We start from the raw sequence: 19983 nt of genomic DNA on the forward strand, positions 1-19983 counted from the left end.
TTTATATATCTATATCTACTTCTGTTTATTCCTTTATGCAAAGCCAGAGGGTTTATACATATACACACACATACACACACACACATATAAATGTCGAATCCTGAGTGCCGCGTAACAGTGAGCGCCTGTTACGTGTCCCAGCTTCTGCCAACCTAGCAGTTCTAAAGCACGTAAAAATGCAAGTAGAAAAATAGGGACTGCTCCGGTGGGAAGGTAACAGCGTTCCGTGCGCCTTTGGCGTCTAGCACTCATGTGCGGGGGAACCTTTACCTTTTTACATTAACGTTAGGTTAATAGGGTTCTTAGTGTTTTAGTAACAAAGAGGTTAAACGCAAACATTTTTTTCCTAACATATATCCAATTAGCAATAGCATCAATATAGAACTTCTTTTTTGGTCACTCCTCTCGGCTGCCTCATATGTCCTGTTTTCAACATTCTCGTTTAGACTTTTCCCACCCCCACCCCCCAAAAAAAACCCCTGAAATCATTTGTAATCTGCTAACAGATATAATGCAACGCTTTGAATAGAACACCTTGGCTCGCTCTACCTGCCCAAACCATGCCCAATTCAATGGGCAGAATCACACTCCACCCTTCCCTCCCCCACCCCTTTTCACCTGGTCTACGTGTGGTACAAACCCAACTGAACATCCACTCTAATAACAGGGTCTGAATATTAATTTCCCCTGCTCTCCAGCCCAATCAGAACCAATCTTTGGGGGCGGGGGTGGAAAAAACTGGCCAAAAGCAGGCTGGCTTGAACTCATAACCTTCCCAGGATGGAATCCCTGCTCCTCTGAAGATCTACCTCGCTGACCCCCGAGAGTTGGATATCAATCATCACATCCAAGAGGTGAGTCCATCCTTTCTTCACCACCACCCCCAGCCCTAAGAAGCGAGCAGAGAGTGGCAAAGATGGGGTCAAAAGACCAGAGCTGGTGTCCTCTTGATGCTTCCCTTTTGTTTTACGCCTGCCTGATTCTCAAGGCTGTTTCCTGGGCCTCTCCACCTCTCTCTTCCCTGCATCCCATTGTTTGCCTCCTTCCCCTTCCCTTCCTTTCCCCTTCCTTGTGTTCCCTTGGGCCTGGGGGGTTGGGGGGTGGGGGGAGAGAGAGAGGAAGGCTTAGCGAGCATCTTCCCTCCGAGTCTGCGCACTGCATTCCTGTCACCTCGCTCTCTCCTCCTAGGGTACCAACGCAAGGGAAGGATGCAGTGAGCTCAGCCGCGCGCTTGCCAATCTGGCCGCAGCAGGAATCGAAGGGAAAACAAACAAAGACACACACACACACACACACAATACAACAACAACCCACAACAAGGAAGGACCCGAAGACGACCGGACTGAGCGATCCTTCCTCCCCCTTTTTCCACCCTGCATTTCTCTTCTTCTTTTTCTTCTCTTTTTTTTCCCCTCCAGCTGGGATGGACTAAAGGGAAGTGGGTCCCAGGCTGGCTGAAGTCTTGGAAGAGCAGACAGGGGTGGCCTAGCTAGCATCCACACAACAGCATGGAATTAAAGCAGTCCATTTCCAGCAGCTTGGGAGCCGAGAAAGCGCCGAGAAGCTATGGGGCGGTGAAAGAGACGGAGTGGAAACCCTCGGATGGGCTCGGGAAAAGTAAGTGGAAGAGGCTTGGGTCTCTCTCTCTCTCTCTCTCTCTCTCTCTCTCTCTCTCTCTCTCTCTCACACACACACACACACACACACACACATGCACACATACACACATGCACACCCGCCTCGCCCCTCCAGGCCAACCAAAGGGGAAATCTGTGCATGCAGAGAAGGAAGGACCCCCGCCAGCTGTTTTGCATCAGCACTTGGAAAGGAAAGCGATTGTGACATTCACACAACCCATGGCTCTAATCCAGCCTTGTCCTGTTGGTTTCCTAGGAACAAAAGGAAAGTGGGGGGGGAGGGGAGGGGAAGAGAGTGATTTCTGATTTCCTGGGTGGCCCAGAAATCTTTTAATTCAAACCTTTGTTCTTGGTGCGGGCTGGACAGTGAAGATATGCCTCTTAGCATCCCTAAGGAGATGGGGGGGGGATTAGTCAGAGAAGGTTGATCCGGCGGTTGGTCACCTTCAGGATTTGGTCTTTTCCCATCTCCCCACTCCTCCGAAGACCCCCTTATTTATGGTGGTCCTGTGACCACCCAACCCAAAGAAATCCGGAGCGTGTTGGTCCTCTTGTGATTCCCAGCATCTTCAGAAGAGGCAAGGGATTCGCCCTCAGCAACATCCTGTTTTATTCCGGTCAACAAGGTTGCGAAGAAACGAGATGTCATGTCCTGGAGGTTGGGGGTTTCCCCCCCCCCAAAAAAGGCAACCGGACATTCTTTCCCCCCCCCCCTTGAAAAGAATTCACTGCTCATGCAGGATGCTTCTTCAGTTCAGTTGATAACCTAGCTCTTTGTTGTCCTATCCCCTCTGTACTTGGAAGATCCCTTACCGTGGTCTTGTGACAATCAAAGCGGAAGGAATGTTCTTCCGAAGAACTGAAATGTTATCAAGGGGAAACCCCCCCCCCCAAAAAAAAATACCAAGAAAGTCCACTTGCCTTTTGGAAAAAGCTCCTTTTGGGGACATCCACGATCTGGATGTTTGAGAACCTCTATAGACACGAGGAAGGAAGGCCTGGAGGAACATTGTCCATAGGGTCGCGATGGGTCGGACACGACTTCGCAACTAACAACATAGACACGAGCCAATGTCCTTTTTCTTATTAAGAAAGTGGTAGAGGATATTGGGGAAAAAATTCCTATATTTTGTAGGATCCTTGGCTGATGTTGGAGGCTCAGTTGGGTTAGCCTTGGTGTGTGCTTTGATGGAGGATTGCTTGAGAATTCCAGGGACAGAAGTGGACTTGCAAATCCAAGACGATCTGGGGAAGGCTTAGGGCGGATAATTTCCATAAGGTCATCAAGAAAAATGCACGGTTGAAATTAACAGAAGTCACGCTTGCCTTGAAGATGGGTTTTTGTTTCTCTTTTCATTTCAAGACATGCCGAATCAAAACAACCTGGGAATACAAAAACTTCTCCTTTCCCCTCCTCCCCAGAATAATGCTTTTTTTAGTGTTTTAAACTCCTAAAACGGACAGGAGGGGGGATCTAAGAAAACGTTTGTTTGAGTCAAAAGTTTGTTTCTTGGGACAATGAAGATCGGTATGCGATATATCCCTTTGCCATTTTCATGGCTGAAAAATTTGCCAGTTGTTTTGCCTACCTGAAGATGCTGGGGGGGGGAGGGAATGAACTACCGAAGTTTTGAGTAGCATAGATTTTATGAAAGCAGTTCAGTTATGATTCCTTCCTTGGTAACGGTAAGCCACGTCTAGTCTAACAAAGAGAAGGGGGGAATCAACCTATTGTCCAAAGCACCAGAGGGGCCAGACAAGTAGTAACAGATGGAAATTAATCAACCAAGAACTAAGGAGAAATTTCTGGACAGTTAGAACAATCAATCAGTGGAACGGCTTGACTTCAGAAGTTATGGGTGCTCCATCGCTGGACGTTTTAAGAAGAGATTGGACAACCATTTGTCTGGAATGGTTCAACAATAGCACTTAGACTTATATACTGCTTCCAAGTGCTTAACAGCCCTGTCTAAGCACTTTATAAAGTCAGCTTAATTGCCCCCAACAATCTGGATCCTCATTTCACCGACCTTGGAAGGATGGAAGGCTGAGTCAACCTTGAGCCGGTCAGGATCGAACGCCGGACAGTCGGCAGAGTCATCCTGCAATACTGCAATTTAACCACTGCGCCATCACCTTAGTCCATGATGGGATAGATAGTTCTCATTTAGCAACCACAATTTTGACCAGCAATTTGGTTGTTAAGTGAAGTGGGGCACCCACAACTTCTGAAGTCAAGCCGTTGTGGAGTTTTGAGACACTGAATTAGAAAGGTTGGGATAAACTAGATAGGGATCCCATTACAGCTTTCTTTCTTTCTCTCTCCCTTTCTTTCTCTCTTTCTTTCTTTCTCTCCCTCCCTCCCTTCCTCTTTCTTTCTTTCTTTCTTTCTTTCTTTCTTTCTTTCTTTCTCTCTCTCTTTTTCTCTCTTTCTTCTTTCTTTCTTTCTTTCTTTCTTTCTTTCTTTCTTTCTTTCTTTCTTTCTTTCTTTCTTTCTTTCTTTCTTTTTCTTCTTTCTTTCCCTGTAAAGCTTTTACACATACAGATGATAATGATGTTAGCCTCTTGCCCCACCCATTATCCAGCCAAGGACTGTGCTATCTCTTATCTGACTGTTCCCTTGTTAGCATCTCTTGACCTAGTCGCCCAAGCTCTTTCCCACATACCATTATGGTCACTGAGTGTAGCCTATACTAAGAGCAGGATTCATTTATTTTTTAATGATGATCTCTATCTGGGTCCTTCAGCTCTTCCAACAGTGGCCCCATCACCAATGTCACCGAGTCCTTCCGCCTTGCTGCTGTTCGTAATTGTCTTTTTTCCTTCCACCTTTCCCATCACCTAGCCTACCAGTGAAGTTTCATTAGTTGGGGGGGGGTTTGCTGAAAATCCACTCTTTTGCCCCTGCAAGGAGGGAGCAAAACTATGTGTCCCACTATGTTAGACAGCAAAAGAAAAAGTCCTGGGACATTTTATTTAACCATTTTTTTTTTACAGAAGATTCCATTCTATTTCTACCGAAGTAGAAAAGCCGGTTCTGACGATTTTGCGTGAAAACAGCATTGGAAAAATTTACCTTTCCGCCCACCCACCCCCCCCGGACTTCCCATCGTCTGTTGTCCACCAATCACTTGCACCCTCTTTATTTTGGGAGTGATATGTCTGCCTCGGACTTCCCCAGCTGGGCGACCGTGACATGTGGAGTCTTGTCTCAGGCTTCCCCGTCGGCCCCCTTGCATTCCCAATTTCCCTCCCAAACTTCCCTCACACCCCCCAGGCTTTCTTTGCCCCCTCCCATGACAGTTGTCTGGTGGCAAGCCAGGCTGTGTGGCGAGTCTACTGTGACAACGTTGAAATGTACAAATTTTCAAGATCTTTGTGTCTTTTGGCAGCGGAAAGATTCCAGAAACGAGTGGGCAAAACTGTAGCTTGCTGGTCTTGCCAGCGAAACCCCCTGGGGATTTGGCATCCTGGCACAACTTGCGTGCACGTGGATTTTATTATTATTATTATTATTATTTAGGGAACACAATGTGACATTGGATTCCTTTTGACTAAGCTTGGATTTTTAGAAGATTCCTTCTTTTGCTTACATTATCTAGCTGCTATTGAGATAGCGAGTCTAATTTTGATTTGGATTTTCTTTCTCCTTGTTCTATTTGTCCTCCGTAGCTCCTGGCCATACAGAGGATAAAGGCCACAGATTTCTGCACGGAAATCCATTTATTTCTTGTCCTTGAGTGCGAGTACCTGCCGCCTGTTTCCCCTCTGTTAAGCAATTTCTCTCACAAAAGAAAAGAAAAGAAAGGAAGGAAACAGGCATATGGTTAAGAGGAAGGAGAAGGGAGGGGGGGAAAATAACCAGGATATATAAAATAGAGAGTCAGTTTGATCTAGTGGTTAAGAACCCAGGGTAGAAAGCAGGAGACTGTGAGTTCTAGTCCTGCCTTAACCATGAAAGCCGTCTGGGTGACTTTGAACCAATCACCAGGAGACTGTGAGTTCTAGTCCCGCCTTAGCCATGAAAGCCAGCTGGGTGACTCTGAACCAATCACCAGGAGACTGTGAGTTCTAGTCCTGCCTTAGCTGGGTGACTGAACCAATTACCAGGAAACTATGAGTTCTAGTCCCGCCTTAGCCATGAAAGCCAGCTGGGTGACTCTGAACCAATCACCAGGAGACTGTGAGTTCTAGTCCCGCCTTAGCCATGAAAGCCAGCTGGGTGACTTTGAACCAATCACCAGGAGACTGTGAGTTCTAGTCCCGCCTTAGTCATGAAAATCAACTAGGTGACTTTGGACAAATTAGCAAGAAACTCTGAGTTCTAGTCTCCCCTTAGGCATGAAAGCCAGCTGGGTGATTTTGGGCCAGTCAGCAGGAGACTGTCCATTCCATTCCATTCCATTCCATTCTCTATTCTATTCTATTCTATTCTATTCTATTCTATTCTATTCTATTCTATTCACAAGGGATAACTTCGGCCAAGTGAAAACCAGATCTTTGCTTGAGGAGGCTCATCTGTGGCCATGCTGTGGTGTGAATTAATGCTATCACTGCTTCACAGGCTTTGCTTGCCGCGCACGGCTGCACAATTCAGCCCAGGAATGAGCCTGCAAGGGCCAGCTGTGACAGAGCATCTGTTTGTTTTTGGTTTTCATCTTTACAATCAATGATGAAACTGGGGCTGTGGATACTCTTGAAGCTCTTTGCAAGCCACCCAGTGATATGCCAGTAGATCTCTAAACCGTTTTCTATAGTTCCTAGAGAAACTCCTAGCCTTAATGACTCATTGGACTATGCCAATGGTGTTTTTTTTAAAAAGCTTGACAACTTTAAGAGGATTGGATTTCAAATCCCAGAATTCCCTAGCCAGCATGCTGGGTGAAGAGTTCTGCCACTTTGAAAAACCAGGTCAAAGCACCATCAATAAATAAAACCAACGTGGCATAAATGTCAAGGGGTGAAATGCCTTGTTTGGTACAAAAAGGGGAGGTTTTTGCAAAACTCTCTTTCGCATCCGCCTAATATCCTGCGGCAGGTGTTATGTTGAGCGGGTGCCTTCATTCGCCTTGGAAGTGCTAAGCACCTGCTGTGAAAGGGAAGCAATTAAATCCTGCATAAAATAACCTTAAATAGAGGCAATCAGGTCTGAAATGAAAGCTGTGTTTCTTTCTTTCTGAAGTGGGGGACGGTGCAGACAATTCAAAAGCCTTGCTTGGAAGTGTCTTCATTGTTCGGGAAATGGGGAGAGGGGAAATGCCTTTGGAGAAGGCAAAGGGGCCAAAGAATACCAATTGAGCGTGTTCTGGCTAATGGTGATTGCGGTACCCAGCCATCAGTGAAATATGAATACTTCATATTTTACAAAAATCTAATATATTGAAATACCAGCGTAGCTTTCAAGAGACCTGTTCAATAAAGCAGGAGGTAAATTCAGATGTTTTGAAAGTATCTTGGGTTATATGTTGGATGGAGAATGCAGCACAAATACATTTTTTAAAATAAATCTCTATATCAATCTAGTGATCTATCTATCTATCTATCTATCTATCTATCTATCTATCTATCTATCTATCTATCTATCTATCCATCTATCATCTTTTATTGTCTATCTCTATCACCTCTGTCTGTCTGTCTGTCTGTCTATCTATCTATCTATCTATCTATCTATCTATCTATCTATCTATCTATCTATCTATCCATCCATCCAATCTAATCTAATCTATTTCCCAACTTTATTATTTTTCTAAGTAACTCAGGGCAACAGTGTATATATTACCATTCTGAACCCAGTTTTTCTTGATTCCCGACTTGATTCCTTACTAAATTGGCTCTTGCATTCATTTGGATAAATGCACGAACACGCACATTTAATTCTCAAGTATTCCAACACCACCCCCTCATCAAAATCACAGTTGCAACCATCAGCAGCAATTAAAAATTAAACAATTATTAATAAACAATAAAACCAAGTAAGAACAATGTCCCATAATACCTATTAAAGGTAATAGGAACAGCAGAGAAACCGTTCATACAGCGATGAGGTCATCTAAAGATTGTTGCAGTTAAACTGCTGTTTCAGAAAAAAAAATACTTAAAAAGAGAGCAGGATGGAAGTCTTACAATTAAGGGGTTGCTGCTGAAAATTTTTAATTTTTTGGCTCTTGTTCATCAAAGCTGCCTCCACCTCCTATAGAGTCAGAGGAGAAACAAAACAAGATTTAATGATCCGTAGCTAAAGCTGGAAGTTTTCACTCATTTAAGACTTGCATGAATTCCTTTATGCAATCTATTTTTGGAGTCTCTAGCTGGGATTATGATCAAGACTATAAAGAGACATCAGTAGCATGGACAATGGATGACAGCCATGTTAATCTATGGTGCTGAAAAAAATCAGGAGTTTGCTGGCACCTTTTCACACTAAAAATATGATTAAAAAGCATCTTTTCATGTGACTCAGAAACGCTTATGCTGTTTCATAAGATTTGATAGTCTGGAAAGGAATTTATTTATATGGCCAACCTTTTTTATTATTATTAAAGTTTATTATAAGATAAAAATACAAAAAGAAACAAAGATTGGAAAGCTAAGAAAAAGGAAGAGAAGGGTGCAGAGAGAAAGAAAGATTAGTGACTTCTGACTTCTTTCCATGCAGTAAAAAACAAAAAGACATTTTGCTTTACATTTCTCTCAAATTTCAAGCCATTTCTGCAACAAAATCATCCTGACAACCCTAAAATCAAAGTTTCATTTTTTCCCTAGTTTTCAGCAAAAAGTCCAGAAGTGTTTTCCAAGTAGAAACAAAATTAGATACAAGTAATCCTTGACTTTTTACCACAAGTGAGAGCAGTTTTTTCCATGGTTAAGCAAGGTTAAGTGAGCTGTGCCCAGTTCTATGACCTTTTTGTTGCCATGGTTCTTAAGCGAAACACTACCATTGTTAAGTGAATTATGCGGTCTGTAAGCAGATCCAACTTTCTCCCTTGACTTTGCTTGCTAGAAATTGGCTGGGAAAGGTCACAAATGACGACCAAATGATCCTAGCATTCTGCAACCCATGGTAAACACACGCCCGATGCCAAGCCATCAAATTTTAGTCACATGTCTGTGGGGACTTACTGGCTGTAAGTCCAAGTAAGTGACTTGGAATATAGTCACTAAATCAATGTACGCTGAGGACTACCTGCAAACTCTTTGATTAAAACAGTCAATTTTGGCATCCCTGCCAACAGTATCACTTTTACCATCCGCTCTTCCATTGTGAGAGTTAGGGCATCTTTCCACCTTAAAAAGCATGGCAGACTATCCTAAACAACTGTGGGCCTCTCACCACGCCAGTAAAACCAGTAACAACCATAAAACAGTAAAATGCTCCAACATAAACCACCACCCCCTCCGCCTTTTAATCATGTTACTTGACTTTTGAGTATTATTAGAATTCTGACTTTCAGGACCACGGACAGTGATAACGTTGGGCTATATCCCCACGTTTAAGAGCATCTTCAAAACATCAGCCGGTTGTCACTGAAGTGGCATAAAGCTTGTCCTCATTGTTATTTTCAGCACAACGATGTCCGGCTGGCTGTAGTCATTACTTTTAAGTTGCCAGCGGGAGAAATTACTTGACTAAGTGAAAAAAAATAAAATCTTCCGACGCCAGCTCAGCACCTGGTGCCTTCATCCAAGAAAGCTATTAGAGATGTCCATATACTGTAGAAGCAGATAACTGTTTGCTCATTATGTTATTATATAGTTTAAACCACTCAATAACATGTCTAAGGGTAGTTTGTATCGCTGATGGACATCAGCATTCCAGAACAGCCTTGGATTAGTTTTGTCTAGTTTTTTTTTCCTTTTTCTTTTAAATATGTGCCCATCAAAAGCAGGTTTAGAGCTGTACCCAATTCACTTCTTAAAGCTGTGCATTCTGTTTGTGTGGTGCTCTCTCCTTTGGTGTGCTGTGAGCTTGGTTGTTCGCTTGTAGATGTTTCATTAGCCAGCTCATCAGTGCTAGAAGGGAGTGAGGTTTGTGGAGAGGAGGAGGAGGTGGAGGAGGAGGTGGTGGTGGTCCTTGGTGTTCTCTGAACTTGGTTGTTTGCTTGTAGATGTTTCATTACCCAGCTAGGTAACATCATCAGTGCTAGAAGGGAGTGAGGTTTGTGGAGAGGAGGAGGAGGAGGAGGAGGAGGAGGAGGAGGAGGAGGAGGAGGAGGAGGTGGTCCTTGGTGTTCTCTGAACTTGGTTGTTTGCTTGTAGATGTTTCATTACCCAGCTAGGTAACATCATCAGTGCTAGAAGGGAGTGAGGTTTGTGGAGAGGAGGAGGAGGAGGAGGAGGAGGAGGAGGAGGAGGAGGAGGAGGAGGAGGAGGAGGAGGAGGAGGTGGTCCTTGGTGTTCTCTGAGCTTGGTTGTTCGCTTGTAGATGTTTCATTACCCAGCTAGATAACATCATCAGTGCTAGAAGGAGTGGGGTTTGCAGAGAGGAGGAGGAGGTCCTTGGTGTTCTCTGAGCTTGATTGTTTGCTTGTTGGCATCTCATTACCCAACTAGGTAACATCATCAGTGTTAGTGAGGGTGGAACTTGGTCCTCGTTTATATACAATAGCTGGTGGATTTAAGGATGGTTCACCATCGTATTTTCACATTCTTTGTTCCCAAGAATCCTTCCAGAACATCTTTTGAAGATAGATCTGGTAGGGAAAAACCTCCTTGACTCGTTTGGTCTACATGTGATTATTTTTTTCCTTCTGAAGAGGAATCGGTTAATATTGCAGGAAGTTTGCAGCTGTAAAAATACAAATGGCAACAAAGAATTCGAACTCCTCATTCATTTCCAGTGGTTGTGCATGTCTTCACAGTTCGGTGATGGTAGATTTGGGTTTATGATATCCCCATCAAGGTAAAAAAAGAGGGATAATAATTTCCTGAGGAAGGCCGAGAGGAAAGATCGATGAAAAACAGATAAGGCATTATGTGGGGGAATAATTGCAAAGACGTGCCATTGCATAGGTTAGGAGAATTCCGATCTGCAGGACAAGGTTGCCAGAATATATTAAATACATAGGCACCAAATTCCATCCTCTTAAGTAGTTAGCGATAAAAGTCCTGTGACAGGCGGAGAGGCCAGCAAACAAGAAGCTGCTTTATTGCTTCCCTTTAATAGCTGCCAGCTTAAAACTTCATCATAGTCCTGAACCGGCCCAGAAAATATATCATAGCACAGAGTGGGAGATGCTTTGTCCAGTTACAGCTCTGGATTGCAAGTCCAAATTATCCAGTGCAACTGGAAAGACAAGACTGACTGAATTCCCACATCACTTGGAGACCTGGTTTATGCTTTACAGGTAGTCCTGGACCACGTTTGGGAGTAGAATTTCCATCCTGGACCACGTTTGGGAATAGAATTTCCATCGCTAAGCAAAGCAGTTGTTAAGTGAATTCATACCTGATTTTATGAACCTTTTTTTTTGCCACAATAGTGGTAAAAACTCAAGGGTAATTTTATCTTCGGTCCCTTCCACTTCTACATTCTGGGTTGCATCATTTCTTCAAATGTTTCTCCCTCACCTTCTCTCATGCCATAATTAATAATAATAATAATAATAATAATAATAATAATAATAATAATAATAATAATGATGATGATGATGATGATGATGATGATGATGATGATGATGTTGATGTTGGAAGGGACCTTGGAGGTCATCTAGTCCAACCCCTGCTCAAGCGGGAGACCTAATATCATTTCAAATGGCTGCCCACTCTCTTCTTGAAAACTTCCAGTGTTGGAGCATTCACCGCTTCTGGAGGCAGGTTGTTCCACTGATTAATTGTTCTAACTGTCAGGAAATTTCTCCTTAGTTCTAGGTTGCTTCTCTCTTTTAAAAAAAAACACAACGTTTTATTAATTTTCCAATTTTACATCCAGATATTGATGAAGCAACATGGAGATTGGGTAATCAGAAGTCCAATAAGAAAATCTTTTTGTACATATTCCAGGTTACATCAGCAAATATTCCCTCTCCAAGTTCCAGGTTGCTTCTCTCCTGGATTAGTTTCATCCGTTGCTTCTTGTCCTGCCTTCAGGCGCTTTGGAGAATAACCTTGACTCCCTCTTCTTTGTTGGGGGTGGGGTGGGGTTGGACAACAGGAGGGAAAACCTGCATTTCAAATTTAATTGGAGAATGTGATTTATGACCGTTAATTAGAGGAGGGCATTGTGCTTTGATACTATGTGCTCAGGGGAGGAGAATTCAGATTTTGGCTTCGACCGTGTACATGCCGATGCCATGCAACTCGAATAAAGATTCTTTAAGGCAAACAATGCCTCGAAGTTCTTTGAAGAGTTTCATCTGTCGGAACCAGGACACAGCCATCTGTTCAAGGGAAGGAAACAGAAAACCCGAGGAATTGGATGGAGCATGGCATACAATATGTCAGGAGGAGACTTGGTTGATTGGTTGGTTTTCACTTCTTGGAAGGATCAGTTTTAGTCCTTTGGGCCAAACTCTCTCCATTCTGCTAGAGAGATCAGTTCCCTGAGGAAGCTTGGAAGACTAAATCTCTGGTCCTGGTGACCAACCCATTCTGCTAGAGCAGGGGTGTCAAGCTCAATTTCATTGAGGGCCACATCAGCATTGTGGTTGCCCTCGGGGGGGGGCGGGTGGGTGTGGCCAGGGTGGGCGTGGCCTACTGGGTGGGCATGGCTAGAGTGCGTATGGCCTACTGGGTGGGCGTGGCCAGCTCTATATCATTCGCATCAAGGGTGCCTATGGGGGCCTGGGCGGGAGTGGGACAGATCTGAAGGTCTCTGGCAGAAGGAGGGTCTCTGGGCCAGGGCCAAGGCAGTGGGGGCCGTTCCTTCACTGTTTCTAGGATGGCTTCGGGGGCCACATGAAACCACTTCGGGGGCCGGATCTGGCCCCTGGGCCTTGTGTTTGACATGTCTGTGCTAGAGAGATCAGTTCCCTGAGGAAGCTTGGAAGACTAAATCTCTGGTCCCGGTGACCAACCCATATTGGATCCTGCAACTTTATCCTGGGACACATACATTTGCCTTCATTCCCAAATTCTCTCCTTTTCTCTCTACCTTACATCCGTGCAGATCAACTCAACATCATTTCCATGGCAGAAACAACCATGATGCCCGAGGAGATAGAGATGGAAATGGCAAAGATTCAAAGACTTCGGGAAGTCTTGGTCAGAAGAGAATCAGAGCTGAGATTTATGTAAGTGAAGAGTAACTTTTGTGGGAAACTGGGAATCAAATGGGACGTGGGATGCTGGACATGGAAAAGGCTATTGAACTCTCTCGGGGGGTGGGGGAAATCTGACCAGCTTCTGCCTGGTTAATCCAACAATCTTTCTCTGAGTCGGTAGTTGTTCTGTGAACTGGTTTTAATCCAAGGATATATTTTTTAAAAATTCAACCTGAATCTGATTTAATTTAAAGCATTATTTTGCATCTGTATGCAAAAACAGGCATAGCAGGGAATCAAGGAATAGAATAGAATAGAATAGAATAGAATAGAATAGAATAGAATAGAATAGAATAGAATAGAATAGAATAGAATAGAATCTTTATACAGAATGGAATGGAATAGAATAGAATAGAATAGAATAGAACAGAACAGAACAGAATAGAATCTTTATACGGAATGGAATGGAATAGAATAGAACAGAATCTTTATACGGAATGGAATGGAATGGAATGGAATGGAATAGAATAGAATAGAATAGAATAGAATAGAATAGAACAGAACAGAACAGAACAGAATAGAATCTTTATACGGAATGGAATGGAATGGAATGGAATAGAATAGAATAGAATAGAATAGAATAGAACAGAACAGAACAGAACAGAATAGAATCTTTATACGGAATGGAATGGAATGGAATAGAATAGAATAGAATAGAATAGAATAGAATCTTTATACAGAATGGAATGGAATAGAATAGAATAGAATAGAACAGAACAGAACAGAACAGAATAGAATCTTTATACGGAATGGAATGGAATGGAATAGAATAGAATAGAACAGAATCTTTATACGGAATGGAATGGAATGGAATGGAATGGAATGGAATGGAATGGAATAGAATAGAATAGAATAGAATAGAATAGAATAGAATAGAATAGAATAGAATAGAATAGTTCTTTATTGGCCAAGTGTGGTTGGACACACAATAAATTTTCTCCAGTGCAGAAGTTTTCAGTGTACATACAAACAGCAAAGTAATATAATCATAAGATACCAATAGTAGGTAGTAGAAAAGATGAGAAGGATAATAGTAATTCAGCCATACCACATGGGTAAACAAATTCTTGAAAGACCTTCTTGCTGTCCCTTCTTGTACCAAACAAAATCAAGGTGGGGTTATGTTGAGTTTCTTTCTGACACTGCCTTCTTTCTCAGGTGAATAATCTTTCCATGAAGTCCCTTTTATTGGCTGACTCAATTCTTTGCTATCCCCCAAGATTAGATCTGCCTTCCTTTAGAACTAGAATGGTCAAGGAGTTTGACTTTTGGATGAGGTTGGGGTATTCCTGACTCAAATTGAATGTTAAGATACAATAGCATAAGCAAATTAACGAATTAATGAAATGAATGGATGAAATGAGCCAATTAATGAGAGGAAAGAATTAATGAAATGAAATTAACAATCAATGAAATGACTGGGGATGGTGGGGTGCTCTCCTTGGTTGCATGTCCTGATGAAAAAGGGCAAATTGCTCAGTTACCAGTCTGGGGTGCTTTAATCTGCACTGAGCATAGGGCTGGACTGGATGATCTCAATTCTACGATGCTACCTAAAGCAGCCATAGGAGACCCAATTCTTCATTTCCCCACCCCCACCCCCTTCTTTTCCCATTTCTTAGGATGGACGACATCCAGTTGTGCAAAGACATCATGACCCTTAAGAAAGAGCTGCAGAACTTAGTAGCTGTCCCAGGTAATGGAAATAATAATAATAATAATAATAATAATAATAATAATAATAATAATAATAATAATAATAATACTTTGGAAGAGACCTTGGAGGTCATCTAGTCCAAACCCCCTGCTCAGGCAGGAAACCCTAAACCATTTCAGACAAATGGCTGTCCAGTCTCTTCTTAAAAACTTCCAGTGTTGGAGCATTCACCACTTCTGGAGGCAGGTTGTTCCACTGATTAATTGTTCCAACTGTCAGGATGTTTCTCCTTAGTTCCAGGTTGCTTCTCTCCTTGGTTAGTTTCCATCCGTTGCTTCTTGTCCTGCTCTCAGGTGATGTGTGCAAGAACACATTTCAGGATGTGTGCAAGAACAAGTGGAAACCCTCCCAAAGTGATTGAAGAGTTCCAAATTGTAGTTTGTCTTAAGAGTTAAGTCCCATTAAATGATTTGTGAGCGTGAAATCTCTCCCTCTCCCTCTCTCTTTTACAAAAATAGGAAGAGTTCCTGGAAACCTTAAAAACATTTTCTCTGTCATTTTGTGGTGGCCTTGGTTTGCAAAACACAACTCTCTATTGATTGCGCAATGAGTGAAGTGCCGGGTTTTGCAGAGGTAGTTTTTTTATTTTATTTTAATCCCATTTATATCCCGCCCTTTCTCCGAAGACTCAGGGCCGCTTACAATCTAAAGCACAAACCAATGTGCTTAGCAGTAGCCTTCATTCTATGTATCTGCCTGCTTATTAGGGGCTTTCGCCCCCCCCCCAAGTGGCATTTTTACAAAGTCAGCTTATTGACCCCAACAATCTGGGTGCTCATTTTAACTACCTCGGAAGGATGGAAGGATGAGTCAACCTTGAGCCTGGTGCGATGCGAACCTGCACTAATTGCAGGCAGCTGGTGTTACTTAAGGAGGCATTAGCCCACTGCTCCACCTTGTGTGTCACCTTCCCATACTTGCCTTACGCAACCAGAAGCAGTTTGGAGAAACATTGAGGTTGCTGTAAGGTGGCCACACATGAAAGAAATGACATACACAGTCTTCTTTGGGACAACCAGAGTGAGAACCACCATAGACACTCTCTCTCTCTCTCTCTCTCTCTCTCTCTCTCTCTCTCTCTCAGAAAAAGACAAGACTAAGCTGCAGAATCAAAGAGAGGATGAATTGATCCAGAAAATCCACAAATTAGTGCAGAAAAGAGACTTTCTGGTTGATGATGCCGAAGTGGAGAGATTGAGGTAAGAGAAGTTAAGATGAAGAGCCTTCAAGCTGAATTGAACTCTTGATGACTTCATGGTCTTATTCACGTAGCTTTCCTGGCAAAGCAATATCGCTTTCTTCTGAGCGTTGTTAAAAATAACCTACTCCAGTCAATTCTCTTATACTAAATCAGTCTAAACCTAATTAACATTTTTCAAGGTCAATTAGATGGCTGCCTCAAGTTTTCCTAACTTGACTCCATACAGATGGATATTAATTTGTCATTCTCTATCTTTTCTTGATAAGACTTTTCTTGATGTTTGGCTAAAATTTTCCAATACGTTTTCCACGTCCATGGGTTGTGCCATTCAATTTTTTTTTATTAAAGAGTTTTACAAAAACAAGATTTTACAATATATCCCCAAATCCCCCCCACCCCAAACCCGCCCACTTCCCCCCCCACTTCCCAGAGCTAAATACAGGATTATAGTTATAATAATCATATTCTAAATAAAAATTATGCATAATATACAATTAACCAAATTCATAATGTGCTTTAACTCCCCTTTAACATAACATAATTGGCATCGTAATTTTTTTTAAAACAACAACAAAGCAGAACAAAATCTTTTCTAACTTTTAACAATATGTTATTTTGCTTTGAAACAGAGAGAAGGAAGAAGACAAGGAGATAGCTGATTTCCTACGGATTAAGTTGAGGCCTTTGGACAATGTTGTACAGTCTCCCACTAGTACGTTTGCATGCCTTTTCCCCAAATTATTTAAAACAAAGGTTTCTTTCATACAGAAAAATAAACCAAAAATGTGATTTTCTATGCTTATGACTTTTTACATAGTGGAAAGCCAAGCAATAAGGCTTACATAAACCCTAGTTTCTGGCCAATTATAGTTATTTCCGTAAATCACAGAAGCAAACAGTGCTTTAGCGTATTATGGGATTGTATAATTCAAGTGGTTTCAATCTCAGCCCTTTAAGAACTGCTGCTGATCCAGATCTCTGATCCAGTTACTTACACCTCTGTGATGACTCCTACTGCTTGTTCCAAAGTAGAGCTTATGCATTTTACACTGACATTCTTAAGATCCATATATAAATGACCCAGCTCTCTTGGTTTATTTGTGTGACTTAAGAGTGTTGAGGTGGTCTAGGGATGAAGAGCTCACCTCCCACTCAGAAAGTTGAAAGTTCAATCCTAGGTAATGGCAGATGTTTCTCTCCTAGGACACAAAGAAAAAAATATCTGCTGTGAACTCTGCATAGGCATCAGGAAGGGCATCCGGCTAGCTGCAAATGCTCAGCTACATCCAATTGCCCTGACTTTACCCCTAATAGGGACTACAGGGTCATAAAAAAGGAGATTTGTTTTCTTCAATTTGTCTGACTTAAAGTCAGTTTATTTGCATCAAGAGTCCTGGTGGCGCAGTGGTTAGAAATGCAGCATTGCAGGCAAACTTTGCCCACCACCTGGAGTTTGACCCTGCTGGGACTCAAAGGTTAACTCAGACTTCCATCCTTCTGCGGTCGGTAAAACGAGGGCCCAGATTGTTGGGAGCCATAGGCTGACACTGTAAACCACCTAGAGCAGGGGGTCTTCAAACTTGGACCTTTTATGACTTGTGGACTTCAACTCCCAGAATTCCTCAGCCAGCGTGCCTGGCTGAGGAATTCTGGGAGTTGAAGCCCACAAGTCATAAAAGGGTCAAGTTTGAAGACCCCTGGCCTAGAGAGTGCTGTAACTCTCTATGGGGGGTGGGTGGGTCTATGACAAGTTGCCACAGCCAACTCACCATGGCCAACTTGGCATAGCCAACTCAGTGCCGGGCAATTCGCCACGGCCAACTCGCCGTGGGACGACCCATTGCCAGGCAATAGTTACGCTAATATCAAAGAAATGATGAAAAAGAATCATTCAGGAAAGGATGCCAAAGGAAGGACAGAATGAAATGTGAATGGTAGAAATTCAAACAATTTTTGAATTGATTTTAAATAATGAAATACTGTAGAATTGTTAAATTGTCCCACAGTGAGTTGTCCCATGGCTTTGGCAAGCTGGCCATGTGAGTTGGTGCAATGCGTTGGCTGTGGCCAGTTGTCCCCTCTACGATTCACTCTTATTAAGTCTTAAGTGCTGTTGCTAGTGCTATCATCTGGTCAATCTTTATTTATGCATGGATAAGTAACTGGGTTTACCCACTGATCCATGATGGTTTGCTTGGGTTAGGGTTCAGAAAACCGAATCTGGCAATGAATGATGCTCTCCCTTCTGACCTTGGCAGGGGTACCTACAGAGCAGCAAGCTGAGCCTCCACCTCAACTACCACCGCTTCCTCCCAACAAGCCCACCATTACCAAAACCAGCGCTGCTCTCATTAAGGATTGCTGTGGGATGACCCAGTGCACCATCATGTAGCTCCAGCATCTCTCTCGGGCAGCGCCTGTTCAACCCACTTCCCCGTTGGTCAAAATACAAACAAACAAAAAACACGGTGGGCAAAGGAATCAGGATATCAAGCACCCAGATATTCTTGATCGTTGAATCTCCTGTTGTATTTCTTACAGTAACTTGTGTGCCGAAATGTGCTATTCTTGGTGACTCCTTGGTGTTGCATGGACCTCGGCGAGCATGCCCTAGGTTAAGACGAGGAGTAGATATTAACTGTACCCAGAACGCAGAGAAGACCTGCAAAGCGTAGACATAGACGTGGGAATGGCTTATGGCTTGCAGGTAAACATCAGGGGCCATTTGTATGTCTAGAGTTGCGTCCAGACCGTCCACCCAGGCTTTGATCTGGGATGTGAGTCACAACTCTCTTTCTGGTTTTGCACAGGATGCTAAGTCATCTCCATAAGTTAGGAAGGACAGCCAAGATGAACACTGTGCTTAGCATGCTGTGTGAATATGTCTGCTACTGTTGGTCTTGACCTGACGTGGTAAACCATGGTCTGAATCCAGCCCGTGCATATGGGTAGGACCAATTCTTAGCCTAATGCCAGCTCTGAAGTAGGAATAACATGTAGCAGTTTTCATGGTCTGTTGTGCGCTGGATACATCCCACACCGTCTTCCTTCAACAAGGCGGTATTTGATCGGTGGGCGAACGGAGGCCAGCACCCTCCGTGTGACTGGGTTGGGTCCTTTCTGCACTGACATGTGTGTTAATAAAAACGCTAAATAGAATAGCTAATAGTTGATCAGAAGCTGATGTCAATCTGTTCTGTTGTGCTTTGCAGTGGCTTCTTATCCGACCCCCTTGTGCGGGGGACAATAAGTTGCGTTATTTTAAACATCGGTAATGACTTCAGTTCGTTGTTCTGATCCATTCAGGAGATGCAGAGCTGCAACCGAGGAAATGATGTGGTTGTTTCAGTTATCAGAGCATAAAAGACAAAAAAAAATGCAAGGATAAATGAAAGGTAAAATAGGTGAGGAAAAAGGGAAGAGAGAAAAATGTAGGATGGTGGGGGGGGGCGGGAAAGAAAGAAAAAGCACTGACATGCAACTCTCTTTTTGTGCAGTAGAATAATAACACGAAATCTCAACTCCCAAAAGCAAAGTTTCTTCCCCCCCCCACCCGCCCCAAGCAGAAAGTCCCAAAGTGGTTTCCAAACAGAAACAAAATGAATTGTAGGAAATGATGACGTTGGTGATGTGTAGTTTATCCGGTTGCATCTGACTTTTGGCAATTCCATGATCCAGGTCTCTCTCCGCATCATCCGATCTTAAACTACTGCCAAACTGCTAGGTTGGCAGAAGCTGGGACGAGTCACAGGCGCTCACTCTGTTACGCGGCACTCGGGATTCGACCCGTCAAACTGCCGACCTTCTGGTTGACAAGCTCAGCGTCCTAACCCACTGAGCCACCGCGTCCTTTAAAACAATAAGTCCATGCTATTGACCAATATAAACTTTTTAAGTGTCAATCTATCTTCTGGCTTGAGGGATCATAGGAATAAGAATTGCTCATGTTTTACAATGGTGGCGTGGCTCCTGCTATGCAGATATAAACCTACTTTTTAAATACAGGTAGTCCTCGACTTAGGACCAGAACTGAGCCCAAAATTTATGTTGCTAAGTGAAACCTTTATTAAGTGAGTTTTGCCCCATTTTTCGACTTTTCTTGCCACAGTTGTTAAGTGAATCACTGAAGTTCTAAAATTAGTAACACGGTTGTTAAATGAATCTGATTTC

General features: G+C 43.0%; 1 protein-coding gene across 1 annotated transcript; it reads left to right on the forward strand.

The window, feature by feature from the left end:
- The first annotated feature begins 264 nt into the window (after positions 1–264).
- Positions 265–19040, forward strand: LOC310646413 (bMERB domain-containing protein 1-like). Its single transcript, XM_083372874.1, has 6 exons — positions 265–1617; positions 12742–12865; positions 14518–14591; positions 15697–15811; positions 16443–16525; positions 18072–19040. Exons 1-6 carry the CDS (start codon positions 1509–1511, stop codon positions 18203–18205), a joined length of 639 nt encoding a protein of 212 aa, XP_083229000.1. The 5' UTR covers positions 265–1508; the 3' UTR covers positions 18206–19040.
- Positions 19041–19983: the final 943 nt, after the last annotated feature.

This window comes from Vipera ursinii, assembly GCF_947247035.1.
Source record: "Vipera ursinii genome assembly, chromosome: 13".
Lineage (NCBI taxonomy): Eukaryota > Metazoa > Chordata > Lepidosauria > Squamata > Viperidae > Vipera > Vipera ursinii.

What these genes read in the sequence shown, in the direction of transcription:
- LOC310646413 (XM_083372874.1), top strand. Translation starts at nt 1,509, where the DNA reads ATGGAATTAAAGCAGTCCATTTCCAGCAGCTTGGGAGCCGAGAAAGCG. An exon ending in GAACTTAGTAGCTGTCCCAG is followed by an intron (nt 14,592 to 15,696) that starts GTAATGGAAATA and finishes TCTCTCTCTCAG; the next exon opens with AAAAAGACAAGACTAAGCTG. An exon ending in TGTTGTACAGTCTCCCACTA is followed by an intron (nt 16,526 to 18,071) that starts GTACGTTTGCAT and finishes TGACCTTGGCAG; the next exon opens with GGGTACCTACAGAGCAGCAA.